We start from the raw sequence: 24,799 nt of genomic DNA on the forward strand, positions 1-24,799 counted from the left end.
CTAGGACTGCCAAGAAAACATTAACCTTCTCTCCCAAACACTGAGCTTCGTCTGTGGTAGACCAATCATAGCAGACTAGACCATACGACCAATCAGATCAGAGTAGGCTGGCGGAAAAGAGGGGATTGGAAGGATGATTCGAACGAATCATTTGAGAGTCAGTCATGAAGTAAGGTAAGAAAAACTGCCTATTATAACAAAATAACAGTGTTTTTATACCTTGTATGTACATAACCTTGTTGTAGGACACTGTGTAAAAAGTCCAATGTTGAGGATGAGAACATCAGTCATGGCCATAGACACACATATTCCCCAAGATTTCATTTTTTATTATACAAGAATATCAATGTGCCAATGTTTTTTTAGAACATCTAGAAGAGCGTCCAGTTATTATTTTCTGAATATTTTTGTATTTTATTCACTCAAACGTAGATGGACGTGTTATGTTAATGAGATTTTCAGTAGAAAATATAATAAAATACAATTATAACTCATCCATGTGTTCAAATTATTCTTTGTACAGACTAGATATAGTCTTATCTCAATTATTACTCTATATTATCTCGGCGGCAACCTGCTAACCACCACTTCTGCTAGAAATTCACATTTTTCAAGTATACATTTCATTGCAAATACTTGCAAAGCTCAAATCTGTGACGGTACTGTTCCTGTTATTATGCAAAAAATCTGATTGTACACTTTTGTGCAATTAAAGATTGTATAGATATTTATATCACTGTAATTTGGCGATAACAAGAGTCCCTGGACACCTGCATTCTGTTCCCTTCGACTGTTCTTGTTATCATTTAATAAAAAAGTCATAACTTTTTTCAACTTTTATAATAACTCTCAACAGTGTAAATTTTCAGTGTACGACATTAAAGGATAGCGAAATCTTTTTCAAACATTCCCAGTCCTGTAGGCTGAAATAGTACTGAAAAGTCCAATGTAAGTCATATAATCTACCGCAGTGATCTCCAGGTCATGGACACATTTCAGCACAGCCTAACACTTTATCAGACTCCAGACTGGATCCTGATGAAAGGACTCAATCTGATCAATGCGATTCACGCCATTCCATTCGGCCGGATCTGCTATCTGGAATGAAATGAAGTAAATATGCATTCCACAGTTTCGTGTGAAGCATTTCATAGATAAAGACATCAGAATTTGTCAGACTAGATTAAAAAGACATAACACGCTTATTTCCGGGTTCCGTATGTTCTTGGTAGCTGTCATCAGGGATGTATGCAGGAATTGAGAAATACAGAGTTTGTCCCAAACACAAAAAAAGGACTTTCCTGGATCTACATATGTGCTTTTTACTTAACAGCTAAAACAATGGGTTTGTTAGTATCAGAGACGAAAGTAAAGACTATTTACAACATATTTACTACAACCAGACTGGAATACAATCCATCTTTCAAGAAATAGCATTTGGGTTTGGATTGGAATGACAAAGGTGATAAAGGGTAGTATTAAAATAATAAAAAAACAGAATTAAAGAACGAGAATTCATTTAAAAGTAATTCATTTAAAACTGCAATAATATTGTTGTTGTAAAAGATTACTACAACCTATAAACACACCTGGGTCAAAGCTACACGGTTTAGCACATGTTGGTGAAGATCGGGTCATGTTTTTGTCTCGCCATACTGAAATTAAACACATAAATCGTGTGTTTTTGGTGTTTTGTACCAAAAACTGGATATTACTATCCTTCATTTGATCAGGTTATTTAAATTAAGAAAATAGTAACGGCAGACACCACATGAGCGCAAATTTAGAGGTAGAGGTAGAAAGAGACACTGGGCTGGGCGCGTCCCTAACATTTCAATGGTATTACAGTTGGCAAACAAAAAACATTTAGCTACTATCGCGCCCATTCACAGTTAACTTTCTGTCAACTTTCCCGACTTCTTTCATTTGATTGGACAGTAATCCTCGCCTTCCTTCATTTGATTCGGTACCTCCATCAGATTGACATTGAAGTGAGCTGTTAGAACGTTGATGTAGACCACATCTGAGATCAGTTATCTTTTTTCTACAATATTGCCAGCATTTGTCCTATGAGGCAATCGTTTAACGACTTTTAATATACACCATGGAAAAACTAACGGGGACCTCAATGGTGGGTACGGCCATGGCAGTCTCTTGGCAAAGGAACGTGTGTTTAGCACACTGTGTAAGGTCATTTTCCCTCCGGCTCGAGCTGTTGCAATATCTCTCCATTGCAATCCGTTTACCCCAATCAAAAACAGATTGGCCAGCCTCGGCAGTATAATCGAATTATTATTGTTTTAAATTGGCTGTCGAGAGAACTGTCTCAGGATCTTACTGAAATAAAAGCTCTGATGCAAGGGGAGGGCACGGGCAGAGCATCACCTCCTCTCCTGCGTATAAAAGATGAATCGCATCCAGCCGGAATCCATTAGGATCCTCTGCCACTCATGATACGGCCCTAGTCGATTATCAAGCACTTGACATTTAAGAAATTATAAACAATATGAACACTTTCTATATTCATTTAATCCGACTGTTTGGTTTGTCTATATTTTATTCAACTGTGGGTCGAAACAAACCCAGCATTTTTACACTGTGCTATGGTTTGGCCACCCATCGCAGCACCGCGGTACAACCACTATACTTTGTAAGAAATGATTTTAAGGCGGCGTGTAGCAGATGATGTTTATAGACAGAGGGTCACATGCAAGGCTACATTTGTGGTGTGTGCTTAAGGGGATGCAGCTGAGGATAACATGAAAACGTGTGTGGGAGAGGAGCTGGAGCACATGTTGAGCTGAGCCCTGCGAGGAACATGTATTTATTGCAGTATCCACAACTGAATGACTCACTAGGTATTAATACAAGCATCCAATTGAGCTACAGGTGTCAGAATCGGATTTTAGACACATCCAGCTGTCAGCAAATGCATTTACAGTTATTCGTTTAGGTCAAGCTACTTCAAGGAGTATTCAATATTTTCTTAGTACATTCAGTGGAAATATAGTAAGAAATATCATTATGAGATAAACGACAGGTGTAGCATGTTCTCACGACTGATGCATAATAACACTTGAACACGATGAAAAACTTGAATTGATATTCACAGCGGCAGGTGCAGCACACAAAAGAACAACGCTTGGCAAATGTGCCCAAATGTCTTACTCGTATTGTTAGTCATATGCCATCTGGAATAATAACGTTAATATCGTTACATCCTCTTTTCTTATTTCCTCCTTATTAAATGAACATTTATTATATCAGTCTCTATATAACATGTGTTATGTATTATAATATATCTGTAGTTATATAGGAAGATATAAATATACAGCACTCCTACACATCAGCCTTCACTGAGGACACAGCCTCAAACAGAATCAAAGCATTTATTGTTAAAGCTTTCTATGCTTAGCGGGTTAAATGAACCGTTACAGATGGAAGCCTGAAGAATGCAGGCAACACCAAAGAATTATCAACAAGTAGATGTCAAAAACTGAAATCAAACCAGAATTATGGGTGATCATTCATCCCCAAAATCCTTTTTTTTATCATCTATGGCACGCATCACTGATAGCAGACATACAGCTGGGAGACGTCTTGTTGATGTCTGCTTTACATCTGCTAGACGTTTTTCAGGGTTTTATGGAGATGTGTCCTGTCAGATGTCAGATGGACATTTAGATGTTTGTAATATGTTTATCATTTAGAATAAAACTGCCTTTTCTAAGAGGACTTTCAGATGTTTTTACGCAGCTGATGCTTTCCAGATCTCCAGGAATTTAGCAAACATCTAACAGATGTACATGTGCTATCTGGGATGTCAATCCAAACCTGAGTGTACTTTCCTTCTCCAGCAGAGCACAAAAGAAGATATTTTGTAGTAGGAATCAAACAACATTGACCCCCCATTGACTTCCATTGTATGCACGCAAAACCACCTCAAAATATCTTATATGTTTCAAAGAAGTCATATAGAGGTTTGAATGACATGAGACATTTTTCATTTTAAGATGAAGTTCCTAGTCTAGTGCACCAGGTAAAACTCTGAAACTACCTTTTCTTTACAGCTGATGACACCAATCAAAACTATAATTCTTTAACAACGTGTTCGTCAACCAGCAAAAACCAGCATATTCTGGGTTAGGTATGTTTTGATGCTGGTTTGCTAGTTTGTGTTGGTTTTAACTGATCCTTAGCTGGTTTAAGCTGGTCATGTGCTGGTCCTTAGCTGGGTTAAACTGGTCCTTAGCTGGTTTAAGCTGGTGGACCAGCTTAACCAGCTTTAACCATCTTAAACCAGCACAAACCAGCATCAAAGCAATCCTAACCCAGCATATTAGGGGTAGCAGATCACAAAGGAAATGAACAGACTACGCATGAAGCGCAAACAAGACATGACGCAGGAAAAACTGTAATCAAGACATTTTAGTTGCTTGAGTTCCTGTGTCCTCCATCTGAGTCTGTGAGGTGACTCACACCTTTCCTCCCACACGCAGCACTGTCACCGCTGCTTCTCGCTAGCTAACGCTCACCTGCGCTGGTCGACTCATACACTCTAAATACAGGTCTCTTCTCTAACTGCAGTCAGGACGTTAATGACGTCTATTGGAAAGCTAACAGATGGTGAAGGATATACATGTCATGTTAAGGATGTTTAGGATATGCTAGAAGGAACAAGTTAGCGAAAGCTAATGATGATGTTTGTTTACATAAGGTCAGTAAGAAACCAAATGACATTATTGATTCGTTAAAGTGACACTGTGACATTATCGAGTGTCACAAACACAAACCTAAACCGCTCAGTTTCCACGATAGCAGACAAACATCTGGGTGAAGTCTATTTGACGTCTGCTTTACAGCTGTATGACGTATTTTCTTTGTTTGATTGGTCATTTGCAATACGTCACACAATGTCTCCTTTCAGATGTCATATAGACATATAGAAGGTGTCAGTAAGATGTTTATAATAATGTCGAATGTATGTAAAACTGTTTTTCTTTCAGACATTTTACAGATGTACCTATGCTATCTGGGTTACCTGTGGGCCTTAACACAGTTTAACAAACACTGTAAAACATCTTAATAGAAGTATAATGAAAAAAATGAATACAGATCTTAGTAGCACTTCTTACAAGGTCAATACTTTGCTGCTCAATATACTGTAATATACTATATGCAGATTTTTAAATGCATGCAATATGACCAGATAACATCACTACGCCAAAATGTAACCTCAAACCATTTCCAAAAACACGAGAACCTGGAGGTAACGTTACACTATTAATGCAATATAACAGTGCTGCCATATAAAAGCTACCCTAACTGCCCTGAAACACAAGTTTAGAGAGAAAAACGTCAGTATATCTTGACAGAATGCTTCAATTACAGCAGCACTCGTGGGTAAGCCGCCACGTCTGAGACAGATATGCTACATTAACTTGAAGGTTGATGGTTTGAGAATAATGTTCAAACAGTACACGTGACTATTCCACTATTTATATAATTTATAAACCAATACAATAGAAAGAACCCTGTTTGCTCCAGCACAGATTATTATAAGTCACTCCAGGAGCTGTTAAGAAAGGACAATAACCTTAAGACATGGATTCTGGGTGCTGAATGCTCTATCAAAGCCCTTGATGCCAGATGGATGGTTTGATAACAATCGTCTGCTAAAGAAACAGGATAAAATGTTAATGTAAAGGTGAAATATCTCTCAACTGGACATGTGATATCCAAGCAATGCCGAGCCAAGCAAAGCCACATCTACAGTAAAAAGGATCATATTTGTGAGCATGTTGGGAAGGTAATAGTAGTTGACGCTCAAGTAGCAAGCGTGAGAGAACGTGACAGTGCGTGACAACGTTTATGCGTGTTAACTGGACAGTACACTACCCTCAAACCTCTCGCGGCCTGATATGACCTTTGCTCAAGGCACGCAATCACACTTCTCCCATAGCTTAACATTTCCCGGGCAGAACTGTCAAGTCTTTTTGTGCCCTTCGTTGAGCCAAACACACACGCAGAGCAAGAAGCAGAACAAATGGAGAGACTGGACAGTCGAAAATAAAGTAACCGTGCCACATAACTATTCAGATGGTTAAGTTGAAAAGAATGGAGTCAGAAATCAAAGTGCACATCCATTCAAATGTAATATTCTTACATTATCAACAGGAGTGATTTTTCCCCCCAAACCAGTTAGGCGCAAACCCCACCCCGCCCGCCGTGATGACTCATGTATCAAGCTTTTTTATTGGTTGTATAAATGAAAAAATAGAGATGCTTCGAGGGTTTCTAATATTATCTTCAAATGTAAAATAGATAAGTAATCTGCACCATATTTATTTGTGTTTTTCCTTATTTCCCCTGCCTGTTTTTGATAACCGTTTTTTAAATGTATTATTCCATCAGCCTATGAATTCTGTGTACTGATGTCAGTAATGTCCAATGAAACTCCCTTGGGCCAAATACGTTTCCCATCACATATCAGATCATAAAGGCATTTGTTTCAATAAAATAATAACAATTATTTGAAAAGTGGCTAACAAGTGTTTAATTATAAAGTGTAGGATAAGGTTAGGGGGTAGGTAAGGGTTCATTATTATTATAAAAATCTCGGCTTTTGCTGACTATATATATAGTGCATCACAACACTGCCTTATTTGAATAACTGTTGTTTTTTTAAATGTTGGACCTTCTCAGTTAAAAAAATTACAAACAATAGACAAACATTCTGTCAGCGATAAGTAGCAGGATAACTTATTTGTAATTTAACAGAACTTGTTGTCTCCCAGGTATTGTTACGGCACATGTCGTTTATGCAAGGCGAATCAAACCTGGACCAGACAAGTGGCCAATCAGCACTATAATGTAGCTGACCAATGAAATCGAAGCGGAGATGTTGGGTATTAGAAGATATAATAAACGAGACAGAATAATGCTCTAGCAAAGAAGCCCCGCCTTCTAGAGTAAGGAACCAATCATCAATTGCACAAGACTAACAATCTCTGGAGGTTGGGGCTCTGCACAGAGTGTTCTGAAGTGCTTGCCAATCAAAAGACCTAAACATAATTATTACAATAAAACTGGAAGTGAAACAACACAACTTTTGGGATCACTTTGCTTTACTCAAAATGTTTCGTGAATTAGGTCTCGTAAAAACAGATTATTGAAAAAATATTAATCTGACTCATCGCCAAAATGAAGGAGTCCAAATATCTGAATCATTTTATAAAACCTTCCACTGACAAACGTTTATGATACCTTTATGATGCTCATGACGCTTTTTAAGTTTAAGACACATTTCCCCCATTTTCTCCCCCTTTTAATAAATGAAAGCAACAGAAATATTTGTTTTAATGGAAGAAATCCCATGATTAAACAATGACAGTTAAAATAGTGCATAAATACCACGTGGTTTCCATGTTGAATTACAAACTGCGTATTCTCGAAATTCACTCTGAGAAATGCACATCCTGATATAACATTTTTGCAAACACATTGGATAACAAATAATAAAAAGCTATTGCAAAAAACAGAAAGACAATAAGTTGTGTTGCATTACCCCAGCAACCCTCTGATAGCATTACACGCTGACTTTAGTCCACTCGAAGGGTCATAACCCTGGCCCGACCTAAGGGCCTGAACGCAACTGAAAAAAACTACAAGCCGATCTACGCCCTGTCAAAAGACCAGAATGCTTTGCGACCGGCATCAACAAAACATGCGGTCTCAAATGTGCAATCCTAAGGGTTAAATAAAAAACGCATTAACTTACCACTTACAGAGCAAGATGTTTCCCCTACAAGCGCTCCTGCGGAATAGCTCTAAACATGCACCACTCGACTGACATGAGTGGAAATCACAGGCTGTCAAATACCGCTCTTCTAATATCTCTCTTCCTCTGCAAATGGTCTATCCCTCTCTCCCTAACACGCATGCTGTGTCTTTCTCACTTTCCCTCACACACAGAAACACGTTACCACCCACATCAACCAGGAACGCAAGCTTTCCCAGGCATGCGGCACAAAGTGCGACCCCTCTCTCACACGCGCGCCGTCTCTTTAATTTATCACTGATCTGTTTCGGACTACCGTGTGCCTTCCTTTCTTTTGCCTGATGTCCTGGTGGTTCTTTGCCTCGCTGTATTGTAGTTACTTAACTAATGCTGCGTGAAGCTCTCGGCACCCCACGCGCAAATGCGCTCCCTCCCTCGTCGTCTCCGAAGAAACGCGGAGGGATGCCTTGAACGCTTGGTATTGGAGGAAACAGCTGCCAGTTTCCTCTGCTGTGCCAAGCCTCTCTTGCTCACTGAATTGTGCTGACGGATAGAGGTGAGAGATGTTCCATAGAGGAACATTGAGAAACAATCATCCTTACTGCATATACAAGATTTTTTGATTTTCTAAACTAAAGGTGAATGGTTGCCAGGGAATTGTTATGCGGTTGCTAAGGTGTATTTCCTATGGTTCTGGTATACTGTCTGCATAGAATCGAAAACTAGATGCTATCTTAAGTGCCTGACTAGGAAGTGATCTACTGGAGTACAAGTAGTGCGTCAGACAGCGACTCGTGACTTGTGCTGTGTCTGAACCCGCTTTCTTACTACTATATAATCATTTGTTACATTTATATAGTACTTTCCTGGGTACTGAAAGCGCTTTACATGGAAGGGGGGAATCTCCTCAACCACCACCAATGTACAGCATCCACCAATGTACAGTTACCAAGCCAATTGGTACATATGGGGATGATTAGGAGGCCATGATGTATATAGGCGAATGGGTGAATTTGGCCAGGATGCCGGGGTTACACCCCTACCCTGGGATTTTTAATGACCACAGAGAGTCTAGAGTGCACTATATTAAGTGTCGGCCATTTTGTAGTGATGTCCAAGTAAACAATTGAATTCTCTACATTTGCTGCAATTTTTTTACCCACTCATGTCTATGTTTGATCGCGAAATGACAAGCTGATTGGAGTGAGCTGGAAAAGACAGGAAACAATACAAATATATCGTCACTGGCCTTCCATAACCTCGGATACCCAAATTTGGTGTTTTTCAGGAAATAGGAAAAAAGACTGTAATTTGAAATGAATACTGTTGACAAGAACTTAACAAATTCTATTGGTTAGACAAGACCCGATGTCAAACTTGGTGGGGGTGTTTGTTACTAGTGATAAAAGGGTGAACAATACTAGCCTTATGATGTATGGCAAAAAAAGGAAATATGGAGATATGAGGTCTCCATCTTTCATTTTCTTGTTATTTTATACACAGTGATGTGTAGACAGTGGTGTTATATTTTGAATGAAATAGTAAAAATATAATACATTAAATAAATAAACTGTAATAAATAAACATAGTAAATAAACAACCACATTTTTTCACTTTATTATTATGTATTGTCTTAAAGACAAAAAAAGAGACAAATATGAAAATAAATGTGAAAAGTTCTTACGATACAATCCATTAAGCCCTTTATATTATAGATAAAGCGCATTATTTATGATGCAAATATCCACGTCAGTGATCGCTTATCCATGGTATTTACGAAATCTCAATCATTTCCGTTGCCTTCTCGCCCATTAAGTGGACTTTGCTATATAGAGAATAATGAAAGAAGATGAAGTAACCGGTTTAAGACACAACAAAGCCAGCAACAAGGCTAACACACAAATATGTGTGTCCGCTACATGATACTAGCTCGTATGAGCAATAGTTATGCTACTTTTAGCAAACACCACCAAACGTCAGACCTAAAACTTAGTTTCATGAGAGTTCTTATCCACTGAGAGGAGTGGGAAATCTGGAATCGTGCAAACAAAACAAAAACACAACCTCTTACAATCAAATCAAGAATCACTGAAGCAACGAATCAAATCACAGCCCACATTTGGGTAGAAAGGAAAATGTGTCGAGATGCAGCTATCAGATTCCTTATTTGTGGATTCCAGAGAGGTCTTGAAGGGCTGCAGGCCTGATATTCTCACTCGTGGATGGGCTGTATAAATTGCGCGAGTGCTTGTAAACAGCAAGAGAAAAAATGCATTAGTCGCTGAGAGAGGCATCTGTGTGGCCATATTGTTGTGAGGACCAGGCAGCCCGAGGCACTGATGCTGCCATATTGATGCAGATTTTCACAAATTGTTTCAGTGCAGATTTCTAGTGTCGCAGGCACTGTTAGGGAACTTTAAAAAGTAAGAGGGAGGATCAAGGATGTGATAAATTAAATGCTTGACTCCCCGTTACGTAAACTGAAGTGACATTTTTCACTTAGGAAGCGCCTGTGCAACATCTACACTCCTGCACAGCCATCAGTTGCATTGTTGATGTATTTGTTTACACAGATTATATATGCGTGTGGATGCCAAAGTAGACGCCACACAGTGATTCGGCCGCCATTTTGGAACAGTGAACATTTCAGCATCAATCTCGAGGTATGTCGAACATGAGGAAGCCGGGTAACTCAAGCCCGTTTGTAAAAGAGATAAGTAACTTATACTCTGAGTCAGTAACCATAGTAACATCCTCTGTGCACATAACCTGGTCGGGAGCAGGTCTTCTTTGGAAAACCCAGAGTTTCTTTCCATCTCCTCTCCATTTTAAAGTGCAAGTGGTGTACCTCATGCATTCAATCCTTTTATAGAGGATTCAGTACATGAAGAGGCTGCATTCATTCATAGGGATGTACTTTGATTTCAGGAGAACAATTTAGGAAGCGAGTGGAAGTTTGTCATTTCCCTGTGCATTTTTATTAAAACTGTACCGTCTGTCTTTACAGTGAATTAGATGTATCAAAATATATATCTCATCCATCCTTACATCGATAACATCTGCCATCGTGGCCGTGTTTTACATCAGATCATATTCTTTCCCTTACATTTTCTCACAAATTGTAGTTTTCTATGAAGGACTAAATAAAGTGCATGAATAAAGACGTTAATAAATACAGAAATAAATGCAGAAATCAAGCAATAAAGGAAATAAACAATACATTTTAGAGGTGCACCCATTGTCCGGCCAGAGACCAATGGTTCAAATACATAGAGATCTTTAGAGTAGAATTCACTCATAAGATTTTAAACTTTTTATTGAAGTTGCGAAAATCCACCCACTCCTTTTAATACCACAGATCCAAGAAAAAGACAATTTAGTTTACATTTCATATAATAAAGCAATGTTAGTTTCATAAACAGAAAAAGACAAGAATAAAGGTTGTTTTTTTAAATGTATTGTTATCTAAGACTTTTATGAGAGGAGCACTTTAATAAAATATACACAGTATACAGTCAATTATAGTTTGTTTATAGAAAATCGGAATCGGCAGGTTTCACTAATAATAAAGTCGGAAACTGGAATCGGCAAAGAAAATTGCAATCTCAAATTAATTTAGACGTGCAGCAATTCCGACACAAATCTGCTCCGGGCAGAGTTCAAACCGCTGATCAGTCTGACTTTGACATGAAAGCCTGACACCCTAACAAGTGTTCTTTACACCATGATGTCTCACACTCATCACAAGAGCAATGATGGGGGAGTGAGAACATAATCATTTTGTTATTATATCAGTGGAAAGCGTGCTTCGCTCAAGCGCTTTTTGCCACCAAGTTGCATTTTTTTTTGCCATGGTGACGCCCCATTGACCTTGGCTTGTCAAAGTTGTGGTGCAAGTGCTTAACTTGAGGTAAGTCTAGTTGACAGAACTAACTCAAATCAGCTGATCTGAAACCAAAAGCTCAGTTTCGGTATAAATGAACTCAAGAGTTTACATTTTAATTCGGTGTTTTCTTTGAGGTTTCATTTAGTTTGTGTATTTTGAAAGATCTGGTAAATTGTAACCCACGCAACACTGCACAGTATCAGACTTTGTATCGTAATATAGTAGTGTTAGATACAGTACGTTCATGACATCGCGACAAACCTACTACTTTTATGGCACTTTTAAATACCAAAATATTCAGTTTAGAGTCAAGAACTGTTCATTTGCTCATTTCAAATCAACAAGATGTCATCTAAACAATATCAGACAAAAACATAATGTCAGTAACTCAAAGTTTTTCCAGAACACGGTGACATTATCTAACCAAGAGCAAATGGCACCATGGGACCCTGCATTCTGGCCTGCTTCAAACTTCAGTATTAGAACACTGTGTTCACGTATACCGGACAAAAATCATCATTTGTCTGTCCCGAAGACAAACAATAAGATAGAACTCACAAAGTTTGTGTATAACAAGCACAGCATGGTTTGACTAAAAAAGCATACACATTCAAATGATAGCCCTATGCCAGATCACCCATAATGCATTGAAGCTGATTCTGCCCCACCTCACTTTGGTTTTATCCAAATAGGACCATTTGGTTCGTACGTTTTCATTTTGCTGAGTTGCTGTTTTATAACCGATTATTCCTTTTAAATTAACCGTAGAATGGGACTTAAACATCCATCAGAAAATGACAGCAAAATAGCGTATTTATCTAAAAATAACTGTACGATGGGATTAAATGTCCATCAGAAATTGACAGTAGCTTTAACTATGACAAAAATCTATAATAGAGGTTGAGTAACCTAAATTTATAGCCTGACACAATGAAAAATCACTAGCTAGCTAATATTATCCAATTGCATGTTATTATCCTTGATGACATCACCCAAAAAGAAAGTCGTTTCAAAGGCAGTTTTACTATAACACAATTACGACTTTATTCTTAGAAAACATGCATTGATGTATAAGAAATAGGCTACATTTGGATATCGTGTTTACTTGAATAGAGATACAGACTGTATAATGGGTTACAGCTTCTAAAAGAGCAAATTATATGATTAAACAGCCAACAAAAATCCCTCAGACCTGACAGAAAGAATTCTAATAAGAAAAGAGGGCAAAATAATCCAGAGGTTTGCTGTCCGGGAAACCAGAATCTATGAAAATATCTCAAGCCGAGAAACATAACCTCTGCAAGAATCAGTGATAGTGAACCTCTTACACCGCTCGCTTGCATTCGGTAATGGACTGAGACGTGACCGTCAAAAATAAAGCTAAAAAAAGCCCCTCTGCATCCAGCCCTCCTCCATCTTTTGTCACCGTGACTCTAAATATACAGCGCGGTCGATCCTCGATCCGTGTGTGTTGTAAACCTATTGGACACGCTGCTTCCCCGCATCAGAATTCACCGGAATGTTCCAGCCGAATGAGTCACTCGGAGTGAATCATCATTCCAGCGGCGAGTTTGGGATAATACAGTATTATATATCTTACATGCAAGAGTGCCATATATGTATGCTCATCATGGAACTGTTAACCAGTGATAAAACTAAGATCGAATAAAACCCAAAGGTCACAGCATCAGAGACGTGACTGTTCTGCATGTGCATTTAAATACGCAATAAGGAACCACAAAAAAAAACAGAAGCTAAAGGTGTTGTGAGAGATGTAATTACATTGTTAAGCCTGATTAAAATTAACCTTATCCAGATGTCATGACCTTGTACTCTGTAGAGCACAAAAAGAGAAGTTCGGCAGAATGAAGTCATATTAAGAAGTACATTGTAAAACATTTCTGTGGAATTCAGTTTGCAAAACTTACTGTAGATTTACATTTACGTCATTTACAGTTTGTTCAAAGATACATGATCATTAAACAATAAAAGTCAAAAACTTTAAAATAACAGCCTCATGCAAAGCATTCTGGGAACCAAAATGAAAAAAAAAGGTTTATGTGAATTTCTGGTTCCCAGAATGTTTTGCATGAGGCTGTTATTTTATCGTATTTTTCTGTAAAGACTTGTTAATATTTAATATTCATTTATCTTTGAACTGAATAATATCTTGAACTGTTGCCAATGAATAAGATAAATATAAATCTACAGTAATTTACTGGCAACTAGCTGCATAACTACAGCAAAATAAAAATACAGTGTAGGTAAGTGATAAATAAAAAAATGCCAAAAGTCTCCATACAAACCCCATATACAGTAAGCATTTCAAAAATGAGGATTCGGCCGAAACAGAATTATCCGATCTTTTTTTGCTCACCGATCTGTTCTTTAGAGTACTGTATTTATATCAGTTGTCTCAATCGTGTCTCATAAGCGATGTTAAATAAGCATACAGTAACTGAACCCTCCATAGGCTCACATGCAACCCAAATGTGCAAAGCCTTTCGATCTTTTTAAACAAATGGTTTTCTCTTTTGCACCAAAGATACAGCGTTTGATTTTCACGTGGGATGCTCCCATCAAAAGTGCTAAGAATGATTATTGTCGAGTTCTGTTTTTGTGATTCCCTCCCGCACGCACAGACACACATTCTCAGACATGTCCGTCAGGTCATCTCCGGGCATCTCCCGTTCTCTCGGTTTTGCTCATCCGTGATTGATAACGCTTTCAACTGCAAAACTAGTTGCTTAGCAACCTTTAAAAGAACCGCAGGGCGATGCAGGGGAATTTCTGATGCTCCACAACAAACTATCTGCATTAGCAAACATGCAGTACTTATTACCAGTGATGCGTCGTGGTTTGTAGATCAAAGAATCTAGGTACAGTAAATGCGATGTTCTTCGCTGGCAGCAATTCTGAGTGCCGTATCTGCAAAGTGCAAATGCATTTAAGGAAGGGACTCTTGTTGTTGCACGCTGTCCAAAATATGTACAGTTGTCGATTGCATTGACCTGCAGTTCAAGTGACTGTAGGTCAAGAATGGCTCGAGATGTTACCGATTCAAACGGGTGGGCTGTATGTTTGGTCTTGCATGTAAACACCGAAGTAAGTATTATTTTAGTTACATGTTCAGTTCACATCAAAAAATCTAAATGTTAAAGAAATTGAATGTCCAATACTGTACAGTCTTAGTCGAGGGGGTCTGTGATGGAGAGGGCCCACTACGGTCCCGATCATTTTCATTTTCGTTTTATTTATAACTTAATTGTAATTTCTAAATGTAATGTATGTTTAAATTAAACAATTGACTTCAGTGTAAAATGTTAAAACATTTTACAGAAAATCCTCTAAATAGTAACCATTTGACAATAATTCGACTATTCTTCTCTTATGCTACTCTATAGATACGGTGATATTCTTGAGAGTGAAAGCTTTCATTTGATATATGACTCATCTATGTTTTGTGAGTTTACTAATATATGAATATTATTCGTATCATTTCCAAAGGGGGTAAGGGGTTGGTTTTGGAAAGACAATTCAGACCTTACAGTGTTCTTTCATGTCACATAAATGTAATATTGATGGGACTGAAAGCTGAGGTTCTACACTCTCAAACGATACCATATATCATAACTTATTATATATCCACAACATAGATTTGATGATGCAATATTGGACCACCCATGGTTTAAGAGGTTTTAATAAATATGACATTTCGTTCAATATATGTGCAAATATAATTAAATTTTAGGCATTGACATCTATTTACCATTAGGTGGACAGGTCATTATTCCATCTAATAAAAAGCTTTCTACAACAGTAATAAATGCACGACTGTAAAAAGTAATACGTTTCTTAAATAACACATTAGTACGCACACTATTTAAGTTATTAAGCCTAAACTATACGTTTAAACGTTGTACATGTGTATTTGTACATTGACAAAATCATCACTAGTATTAATAACTTTGACTTAAATCTGTAAATTGAATGAACTAAGTTGAAGATTTAAGTAAACCAAACTCAATTCCAACAAGTCTACGTGTTTATAAGACTGGACAAAATATGTGAAAAGCGATTGCCTTCAATTTCTGAAGCACTCGACAAAATAATACTCTTTTAATTCAATTATGGTATGCATGTGATTTTGTACAGCGGTGGGTAGGTGGTACTCGGAGTCTCTTCATTTTATTAAGTGGTACTTGATATGAAAAGTTTAAAAAAAAACCTGGTCTAACCCATTGAGTGGCGGCAGACCAACTAAATTTATGAATTCAAATGTTAAAATTTATGTAAATAGGACCAGCCCACGATACCCGACCCTATTCAGGTTCAACAGACTTTCAGGTTTACAGAATCTTTACAGACCCCCTCCGCACACCCATCCTCTTGCTTAAAATCCACCAATCACAACACGCCTGTCCATTCTTAGCGACAGCATTGGAAGGAAACAGCAAACAGGCTGAACATTATCATTAAGCGCCGTCAACAACAGTGTTCCAGCGAGACGCTGAAAATACACAGGAAGTGGAGTAGTATTGCCTAGGGAAGATGGTAATGTGCTTCATTTTGGGTAACATGCTGTGCGGTAAGTATTCTTGCTCAAGCTCTAGGCCTTTATATGGATCCACGTGGCTCAGAACGCTGGAAAAATTCCGGTCTCTCTCTCTCTCTCTTTTCCATCGAGACGCCCGGCCGCAGCCATTTGTGAAATGTGCTTAGATGAAGTGGGCACTGCGGTGGGCGATGGATCGAGAGCCAGAGATGCAGAAAAAGGGAGATGTGGTTGAAAAAGAGAAACTTTAGATTGCCAAAGCCTGTAGTATTGATTTTATCGAAAGTTTGCTTGTTTTAGTCAGGCAGAGATCTCCATCTGAATTGACTTTGTGCTTCTGGTTGCTTTATTATTCACTTTATTTAATGAGGTCATATTCTAAACTTTCGTGTCACATTTTACCTTCTGAAGTTTATTGTATTGTTAGTCGTATTAACTTTAGATGATAAATGTAGTAATTTCGTCATACATAAGTGTTTTCCACCACCTCTTTGACCTTTAGAATTTAACAGGCTGTTTTTACTATTCCCCCTATTGTAATTCTTCAAAGAGAAAGTACAATTTTTTCAACAAAGGGTCAGCAAAATAAGGCATTTATCCTTTAAAACTTGTTTGTCAACCTCAGGAGGTCAAACGAAGTATTTTGTGAGCTGTTTTTTTGCAACAAGATTTGCCATTTTTGCAAAATGAGAGATGCAAAACGATTTTAACTACCCTAATTTGTGTTATTTTATCATTTTAGATCTACATTGAATAAATATATTAAATATTCAATACATTTTTTTACATAGCACTTTTCACGATTTTCATTGTTGCAAAGCAGCTTTACATAGATTATAATTAAAAGGAAATAATAATAATAATAATAGGTAAATAAAAAGGATACAAATATAATAATAAAGATATTAGAAAAAAGGATGCAGGTTGTATAGTTGTGCTTGGAGCTTAGCTTTGACAAGAATTTAAAGAAGCTTGAAACATAATTTTACTCAAAATAAATACTAAACTATAACAATATGAAATATTGAACACAGATAAAACTGTAGTTAATGCATGCTTAATTTCATCAGGTTTTTTCGTTGTTCTAAGCAATACTTATATTTATTGTAAATTACAATAAACCCACATTCTCAGATATGCTGTAGTCTGGCTTTTTAACAAAAAAATTACAATAAATACCCTATACGGTTAGGGGTTTTGTCCTTTTTGTAGCATACACCTCATATTTTGATGTTTAAATCTAACTTCAAGGGTATTAAATGCTAAAATGTTGTACATCTGTTTTATTCTTTACTGCATATTACATACTATAGCAGAATATGCAACAGTGGTGCATAACAGAAACTAAAGACAGGTTTGTAATTGTATTTCTTATACATCTTGTTTGTGAAGAGGTTTCTAATAGCATTTGTGTGAATGTTTCCACACAGACAGACTAACAGGAACATGGCGCTGCTTTGAAACAGGACGTTGTTTTCTGGTGCGTCCGCACGTGTTCAGCGCTGTTGCGTTACTTAAGATCTGAAGAGAAGAGATGCTTCGCAGCCTGATCTGGACAGAGGTCCGGTTGCCGAGCATACTCACGGATCGCCCCCTCACCTCTGTGGAGGCTGGCATTGGACGGGAGGTTGCCGTAGTAACAGCAATTCGGCAGGCTAGTCAGACAGTGCTTGGCGGCCCACGCAGTTCACTGATACTACGATGCTCGCTGTCGGGCAAACAGAGGCGGTAGGAGGGAACGCGGCCAATAACAACCAGACATATCAGCCTTTCAATATTGTATTCATATCTCTACCTTATTTTTGTAAATTGACACAAATACATAAGAAAATATGTGAATTTTTATGTGAATATGCCTTCATTAAATATTAAATATTAATAATATGATTATTTATTATTATTATTATTAGTAGTAGTAGTAGTAGTATTTTGATGTGCTTCTGTAAAAACATAGCGTATTGTTATGATGACACAATGTTTACAGTGCACGCTATACATTTTTGCATCTGTACATACAAAAATGACATCAATATAAAACAAAATCATTATTGGAGGTTTACAGTGACAGTGTAAAGCAAGAACATTTTCACTGATTCTTTTATTTTTATTCTAAGTTATCTCATGTTGTTGGTTGTTGTAAATTTAGTAGAAAGTAACATTTTTCAGACTGTTTTAAAAATATGTAAAGACAACAGGTCAAGCTCAGAATCAATAAAACAAAAAAGTGATTTTACTCATATAACCGCTCTGTGGAGTGATAACACTATACTCTCACAAGACTCAGAAAAAATCCCATCTATTGTCAAAGAAATCTCATTTTGTCAATGGTGACCTGAATGTTTCAAAACATCTCATCTCACTACTGTCATCATGCTGTAGTGATGGAGTTGGATATCTGCGTCTGCGACTTCAGGGGCTGAACACTGCACAGGATATACATTTATAACGTGTTTTGGATGTAGACACTTTTGGTTCAGCCTCTGCGTTCTAATGCCTCAATGGAGACTTCAGAAAGAATCTATTATCTATTATTTAGTTTTTCCTCATTTCTGTTTAATATGCTAAGTTCATTACAAAAAGCTGTGTAAAATAAGAGTACTTTAAATGTAACCTGAAATGAATGTTTAGCTTTTATTTGTGGAATATTTAGTTAAAGTTTTAGCAATTTTGGGATATTGTTTTGTCATTTTATTTATTAAATTCATTCATTTCTATTCTAGTTGTCTTTGAGTTTTTGTTTATTACTCTAATTTTAGAGCTTCAAACTAATTTCAGTTCATTTTTGAGGCAGCATTTCGAATATTCCTTTAGTGAAGTTTTCGGAGGTCAATATTTTATTTGATGGAACAGATACGATCATCGATGGAGTTGTTATGTGCAGTTGTCGTAAATAGTGTGACGCGAATGAGTGATCTTGACCCATCAGAGTCGTCTTTATGTCAAAAGGAATGGCAATTCAATTATAACAAAACCAGGCCTACAGCGATCTCTCACAGGTGCTAACATGATGTGTTGAACTTCCTCAGAGAACCCAAGGTTTAGCATCTGGTCGGTTTCATCACTCGTCATGCTGCCCGAGTACTGCCGTGGAGACGTGCCACTCTTGGACTTTGAGATGTGTCGGTTAATGAATCCTTTAGATAACTGGTATATACTCATTTAATATGATTCATTTCATTTGTCTAAAGAACTACGAATGAGTGTAGTCTACAAAACTGTGTTGAACCTAAATAACCTAAATACAAAATAAAGTGGTATTAGGGTACAATTGGACTGATTTGTTGCTTGAGCTCCTTGAGAAAGTTGTTAGTGATGGAAATATGTTGTGAGTCGTCTTTAACACACTGTCACATTCAGAGTCCCACAGTACAACTTCCTCTCCGCTGAAACCAGACAGAGGTGCCGTGGTCGATCGATCGAGCGTGTGAATCCCGACTGAACACGTCGCAACCTGGAACCGTGTTTTGCCTCAGGCTGTGTTTTGCCACGCCAACACATTTTACCTTCCTGAGGTCGTGACCTATCTGCATCAAATCCACTACAAGGGTTGGTACAGTGTCAGAAAGTAACCACCTATGTGCTCTACAGATGCTGCTAAATAAACAACATTAGAGTAGCTTTGAGTATCAAAGATATTTTTTAGATCTGTCGAATGATTAAACGCATCGAGGATAAAAAGTCCAGAGTAAAAAGTTGTTTATACATACAGTTTTTAGGAAATATTTACATGTATTTGTTTAAATTTACCAATAATTCCAATTATAGAATTTTTTTAATGAATACAATATTAATATGCACATGCACACAGATATATATTATGTAAACACAAAATTGTAAGTTATATAATGCATTTAATGTAAATAAATAAAATAAACAAATAAAATAGTAAAAAATATGTAAATTATTTAAAGTAAATCAATTGAAATAATAAATATACAGTAAATAAAGTAAAATAAAAAAATAATAAATAATAATCATGTATTATAATTCAAATAACTTTAATTATATTTAAATTTATTAGTATGTGGCTATTGAGATTAAAATCATTTGACAATTGTTAAAATTAAAAGAAACAATTTCCATTTTATAAATGCATTCAAATGTAACTGTAGTTTGTAGTTTACGTGTGTTTATGTCGTTTTTAACTGCTTTAAATTACGAATAGTTTGTTGCTTCGTGAGCTATGATTTTATTTTGACAAAAAGCAACAGCAAGCCTCTTTTGGTCAATTATGCTCTATAAAAATCCTATGTGTGAGAGACATGGTTTTCTATTGTGCTAACCGCGAGAGCACTATAAGCGAGGATGAGCGACAGTGTGACACAAGGTTTCATACTTCTGACGGGATGAAAATAAAAAAGCGTTCACGCGTATGCTTCTAACGTCTTTGGTGGCTTGCCCTGCAGGAAACATCGCAGGTGGGGGTTGGACCAAAGGGGTCTTGACATGTGGTTGTGTGTTAAAGTGAGCTGAGTGCAGTAATAAAGCTGTATGAAACATGGGTGCATTAATAACATGCTTTTATGGAATAGGTTAAAATGTCAAATCCCAACGTCGCTTGGTTTAGCAATTCAAGGAACACAAGACTTCCTTGAAGGTCACAGGAGAAACCCCATAGCACCTTTAGATGAATTTACAGTAGCGACTTGTTTCTACTTTTCTTATTCTATTCCTGAGCAGAAAGTATTTTCAGTCTGGCAACTGTGACTGTTACTGAGGCCTGTGCGAGCAAATGAGCAGTGACTTGTGACAAATGTCTCAATGTTGCTGAAACAAATGGTCCTGGAGAGATCAGATTTTGTAATGAGCAGCTGATGTCATGAACAGCAGGAAGCGTCTCTAATAGAAGATAATAATTCGAGCATGCTGGAAAGTTATGTAATAATCGTAACATTACCTGACATCTGAAACATAAGCCACAGATCGCCCAGTTTCATTTCATAAAACAGCAGTATATATCATTTCATATATACAGTCTTCAGAAACCTGTCAGTCAGTATAAAGCGTCAACTGGTATGCCCCAACAACCTCAGGCGTGTAGTGTATGATCACGCCATCCATTGCTTTTATATACCGTATCAATAATTCACCAATAACACTGGATTGGAAATCGGTAAACCGGGCATTTTCCCGGTGAGCCGAACAATAACAGCAACAACAATTTTACACAAGTTTTGGAATTTTGCAATCTGTAACATATATGATTGATTTTTAGAAAAACTAATTTCACATATACAGACTTAAAACTATCCACACGCACAACAATATTAACACATTACTAATTAAACACACATCAATGTTAAGATGGCAAAGTGCATCTGCCAGGCCAACCACAGCCAAACTATCAAACAGCAAATCTCTAAAACATTGTTTAATAAAGAGTCACGATTAATTTTATCTGGCTTTCGATAAGAGCGGCAGCTTTGGTCAGAGTCCCAAATACATTCAATGGAGAATGTTTGTAACAAGCCATTACGACAACAGTTTCCACGTGACTGGCTGCTTGCCATGTCCACATCTCTCTAACCGATGCCGTGGAGCGTGAATCCCCGCTATCTGCCCAGCTGCAGCCTCGAGTCGCTTTGTGTTCCCCCTGTTACTCAACCTTAAATCGGTACGAATTAGTCATCCTCTTTTCCGCTGGCTTCCAAATTAGCCTGTATTAGGAGTACTGTCAGAATCGTAGGTTTATTATTAGCGTCTTTGAGTTTATGATGTTTGAGAAGGTCTAAAATAAGTCCTAACAGGAAATCGAATTCTCTCTCAAAAAACAGTAAGCAATGACGTAATAAAATCTGAGGCGGTTACATCATCACTGAAGAAAATGTTATTGATGTTGGTCTTTCATATCTGAGATTTACGATTGTGTTTTATTGAAGTATGAATCCTACATTTGCTTATGGGAGAAATTAAAACGGATATAAATGATACAAATTCATGACGTTCATCAAATTCATTAAAATTATGGAGTTGTAAAATAAATGTAAGATTGTAGAGATCAAATAATGTGGATGAGAAACATTTGAGTTCATATTGAAATCTTCAATAATACTGACTTTTGATGGCATATAGGGATTGCTTACCTGTCAAAGGCCTCTGCTGTTTACGCAACACACGTGATAAGCAGCCCAGTGAGTTGCATTGTCTTCCTACACTTATGCTTCTCAATCCTCAAGCTCATATAAAACACACTGTCAGAGTTCATCTTCCCTCCTTTGTAAGAAGGGCAACACATTCGCGTCTTCCACAAAGCTTCTCTCGCTTTATAATTATTCAAATCCTCTTCACATGTGTTTTATTAGGTAACATAAAAGACGTCTTTGATGTACAAGGTGATAAATCGGAGTAAAGCTTTGAATTCGGAGTAAAAAGACGCATTAAGAGCTTCCGAGGGTGGGCAACAAAATTAAATCGCATAAAACATTCTTAGTATTAATCTTCCTTAAAGATTCATAAATGCTTGTTAATAATGCAAAATCTATGCAGCACCAAACAGACGTCTGAAAATGTTCTTCTAATGCCCTCCATATTCTGTGGGCTGGACAAACGTGTAGCCACACCCCAAAATCATGCCATTGGCTGATCTACAAATGTTTTGAAATGATGGGCCTATTATGATTTCATACTTGCAAGGCAAAAAACTGTGTGAAAAGTGAAATACACTGCCATGTTGCAAACCTGGTTTTACTAACAATTTACATGTGTCTTAGTTATTCATAAATTGTTTATATAATTATTCATACGTAAATTCTCACATTAACTTGAATGTCGAAAATTACAAGAAAATGGATTAATTGTATTTAATAATCATAGTTTATTAGTGATTATTGCCAGTACTGATAAATTGTGACAGCATATGTAACATAAACAGCATATGTAGCCGTATCTTCCTGTTACGTGTTTTGTTTTATATTGTGTAATATACAAACTGTTGGCGGGGTTGAGTTACGTGCTCAAATTGTGCGTACGAATTAATACAAAATACAACGTCTTATGTCAAAATCATAAGACGCCGATATAATCTAATATGGTGTTGTTAAACGTTACCGTTGTCGTATCGCTGTCACATACATGCGTCTCTTTAGCGCCCCCTAAGACTTTTGTGTCTCAAAACTGTAGCAATATGTACCCGGTGGTACTATTTTGTGGCGCTGCAAAGATTGCACAAAGATACGTATTTCCTATGACACCAGGTTAAAAACAAAACATAACTGTATATTGACCGTCTGCTACATCCATTGTACCTGTAGCCCTAAAGCGCTATAATCCAGTTTCCAGAGTGACATGAGTTTTTGTAGCCGGCAACTGTGCCCGCGACTAATCCGAGATGAGTCGTCGTCGATCAGATAGGACTTACCACATACAACTGCTTCCACAAAACAGACCACTCCTGTAGTGTAGAGGTGACCTCTGTCACAATGGGGTCTTCCAGTGGGACCACCGTCTCGTATTGGCTGCAGAAAAACAAACAGACCATAGGTTAGTGCGGTCGATTGCGGTTAAAGGTATTGTGTCTATAGACTATAGTAGACAGTAACACCGAAGTGTAAGTACTTTGTATCCATGATCAAATATTGATTGATATGTCCCGCCCTAACTTCCTGTTTCAACAGCAAGAAAACCACATTTGTCAACCCATTTAAATGAGCCGTTAAAATAACAGTGGACACGGAGGTATTATCTCTAAACCAATTCCATTCAATTGTGCTTTCATCGCTGCTTCATCTTCCTGCTGTCTCTTTAGCTCTCACTGTCCATTTATCTTCAGTATTCTGTTGTACCTCCAGCCCACCGGTGTCCTTCCTCTGCCCTTCTCTGACACACTGTGGAAATAGATTGATCTATTGTTCTGCTTGAGAAGAATCTGACGAAACGCTTCAATTTGATCCCAGGGGATGAGACGTCCATATACTAAAACTTAATTTCGACAAAAAATGCCACCGACTTAAGTATTATGACGTATTTCGAAGTGAAATGGAATGTGCAATGAAAGAACCGTAGGACTCCAGGGATGTGCTTTACTGCGCTGCCTGCGCACTATTAAGACAGGCTCGTGCATGCGTGTGCAGGTGAGCTGCGGGAAAACTGTGAAGATGTACATGCAGTGCCATGCAAATACCTGCGTAAAACACTGGAAGACATCAAAAGCTTAAACAAACGGTAGAAGCTTTTGGCTGACAGCCCCTCACAAGCAGTTTCTCGTGATCTTAGAAGAAGTCCCTGTGGGACTGACAGCCCAGGGTTACTCGCTGTTTTCCAACACATGCTTACACTGTAGTACTGTTGAAACGGCGGGTGGTTCAGGCTTTACACATGAAGTACCTTGTCACGGGATCTGGTGAATCTTATTTATGCGAGTGAATAAATTCGTAAGCTCTTGAGTCATTTCATTTGTCTTTGAACAATGAAAAATAGACTGAAATGTTCAGGAACATTAAACACAAGGTCAAAAAGCAACATGTATCGGCAACAAAACAAAAATCCGAAAATGTATACATTGAATGCAAAAAAAGTTATGGTTATCAAAAGTCGGCTGATCGCTATGATTTTCAGAAACATTTTTTTTCATCTTGCATCA

General features: G+C 37.5%; 1 protein-coding gene across 1 annotated transcript in view; it reads right to left on the reverse strand.

Annotated features, from left to right (window-relative positions):
- The window catches only part of dock3 (dedicator of cytokinesis 3), a gene marked incomplete at its 3' end in the record, with an annotated part of 151,381 nt that overhangs the window by 67,205 nt on the left and 59,377 nt on the right, over positions 1-24,799 (reverse strand). The window contains exon 5 of the mRNA XM_079470648.1: positions 23,579-23,675. Coding sequence (XP_079326774.1) covers positions 23,579-23,675 — 97 coding nt within the window. The remainder of the gene's footprint in view (positions 1-23,578; positions 23,676-24,799) is intronic.

The sequence above is a fragment of the Barbatula barbatula genome (assembly GCF_947034865.1).
Source record: "Barbatula barbatula genome assembly, chromosome: 13".
Classification (NCBI taxonomy): Eukaryota; Metazoa; Chordata; class Actinopteri; order Cypriniformes; family Nemacheilidae; genus Barbatula; species Barbatula barbatula.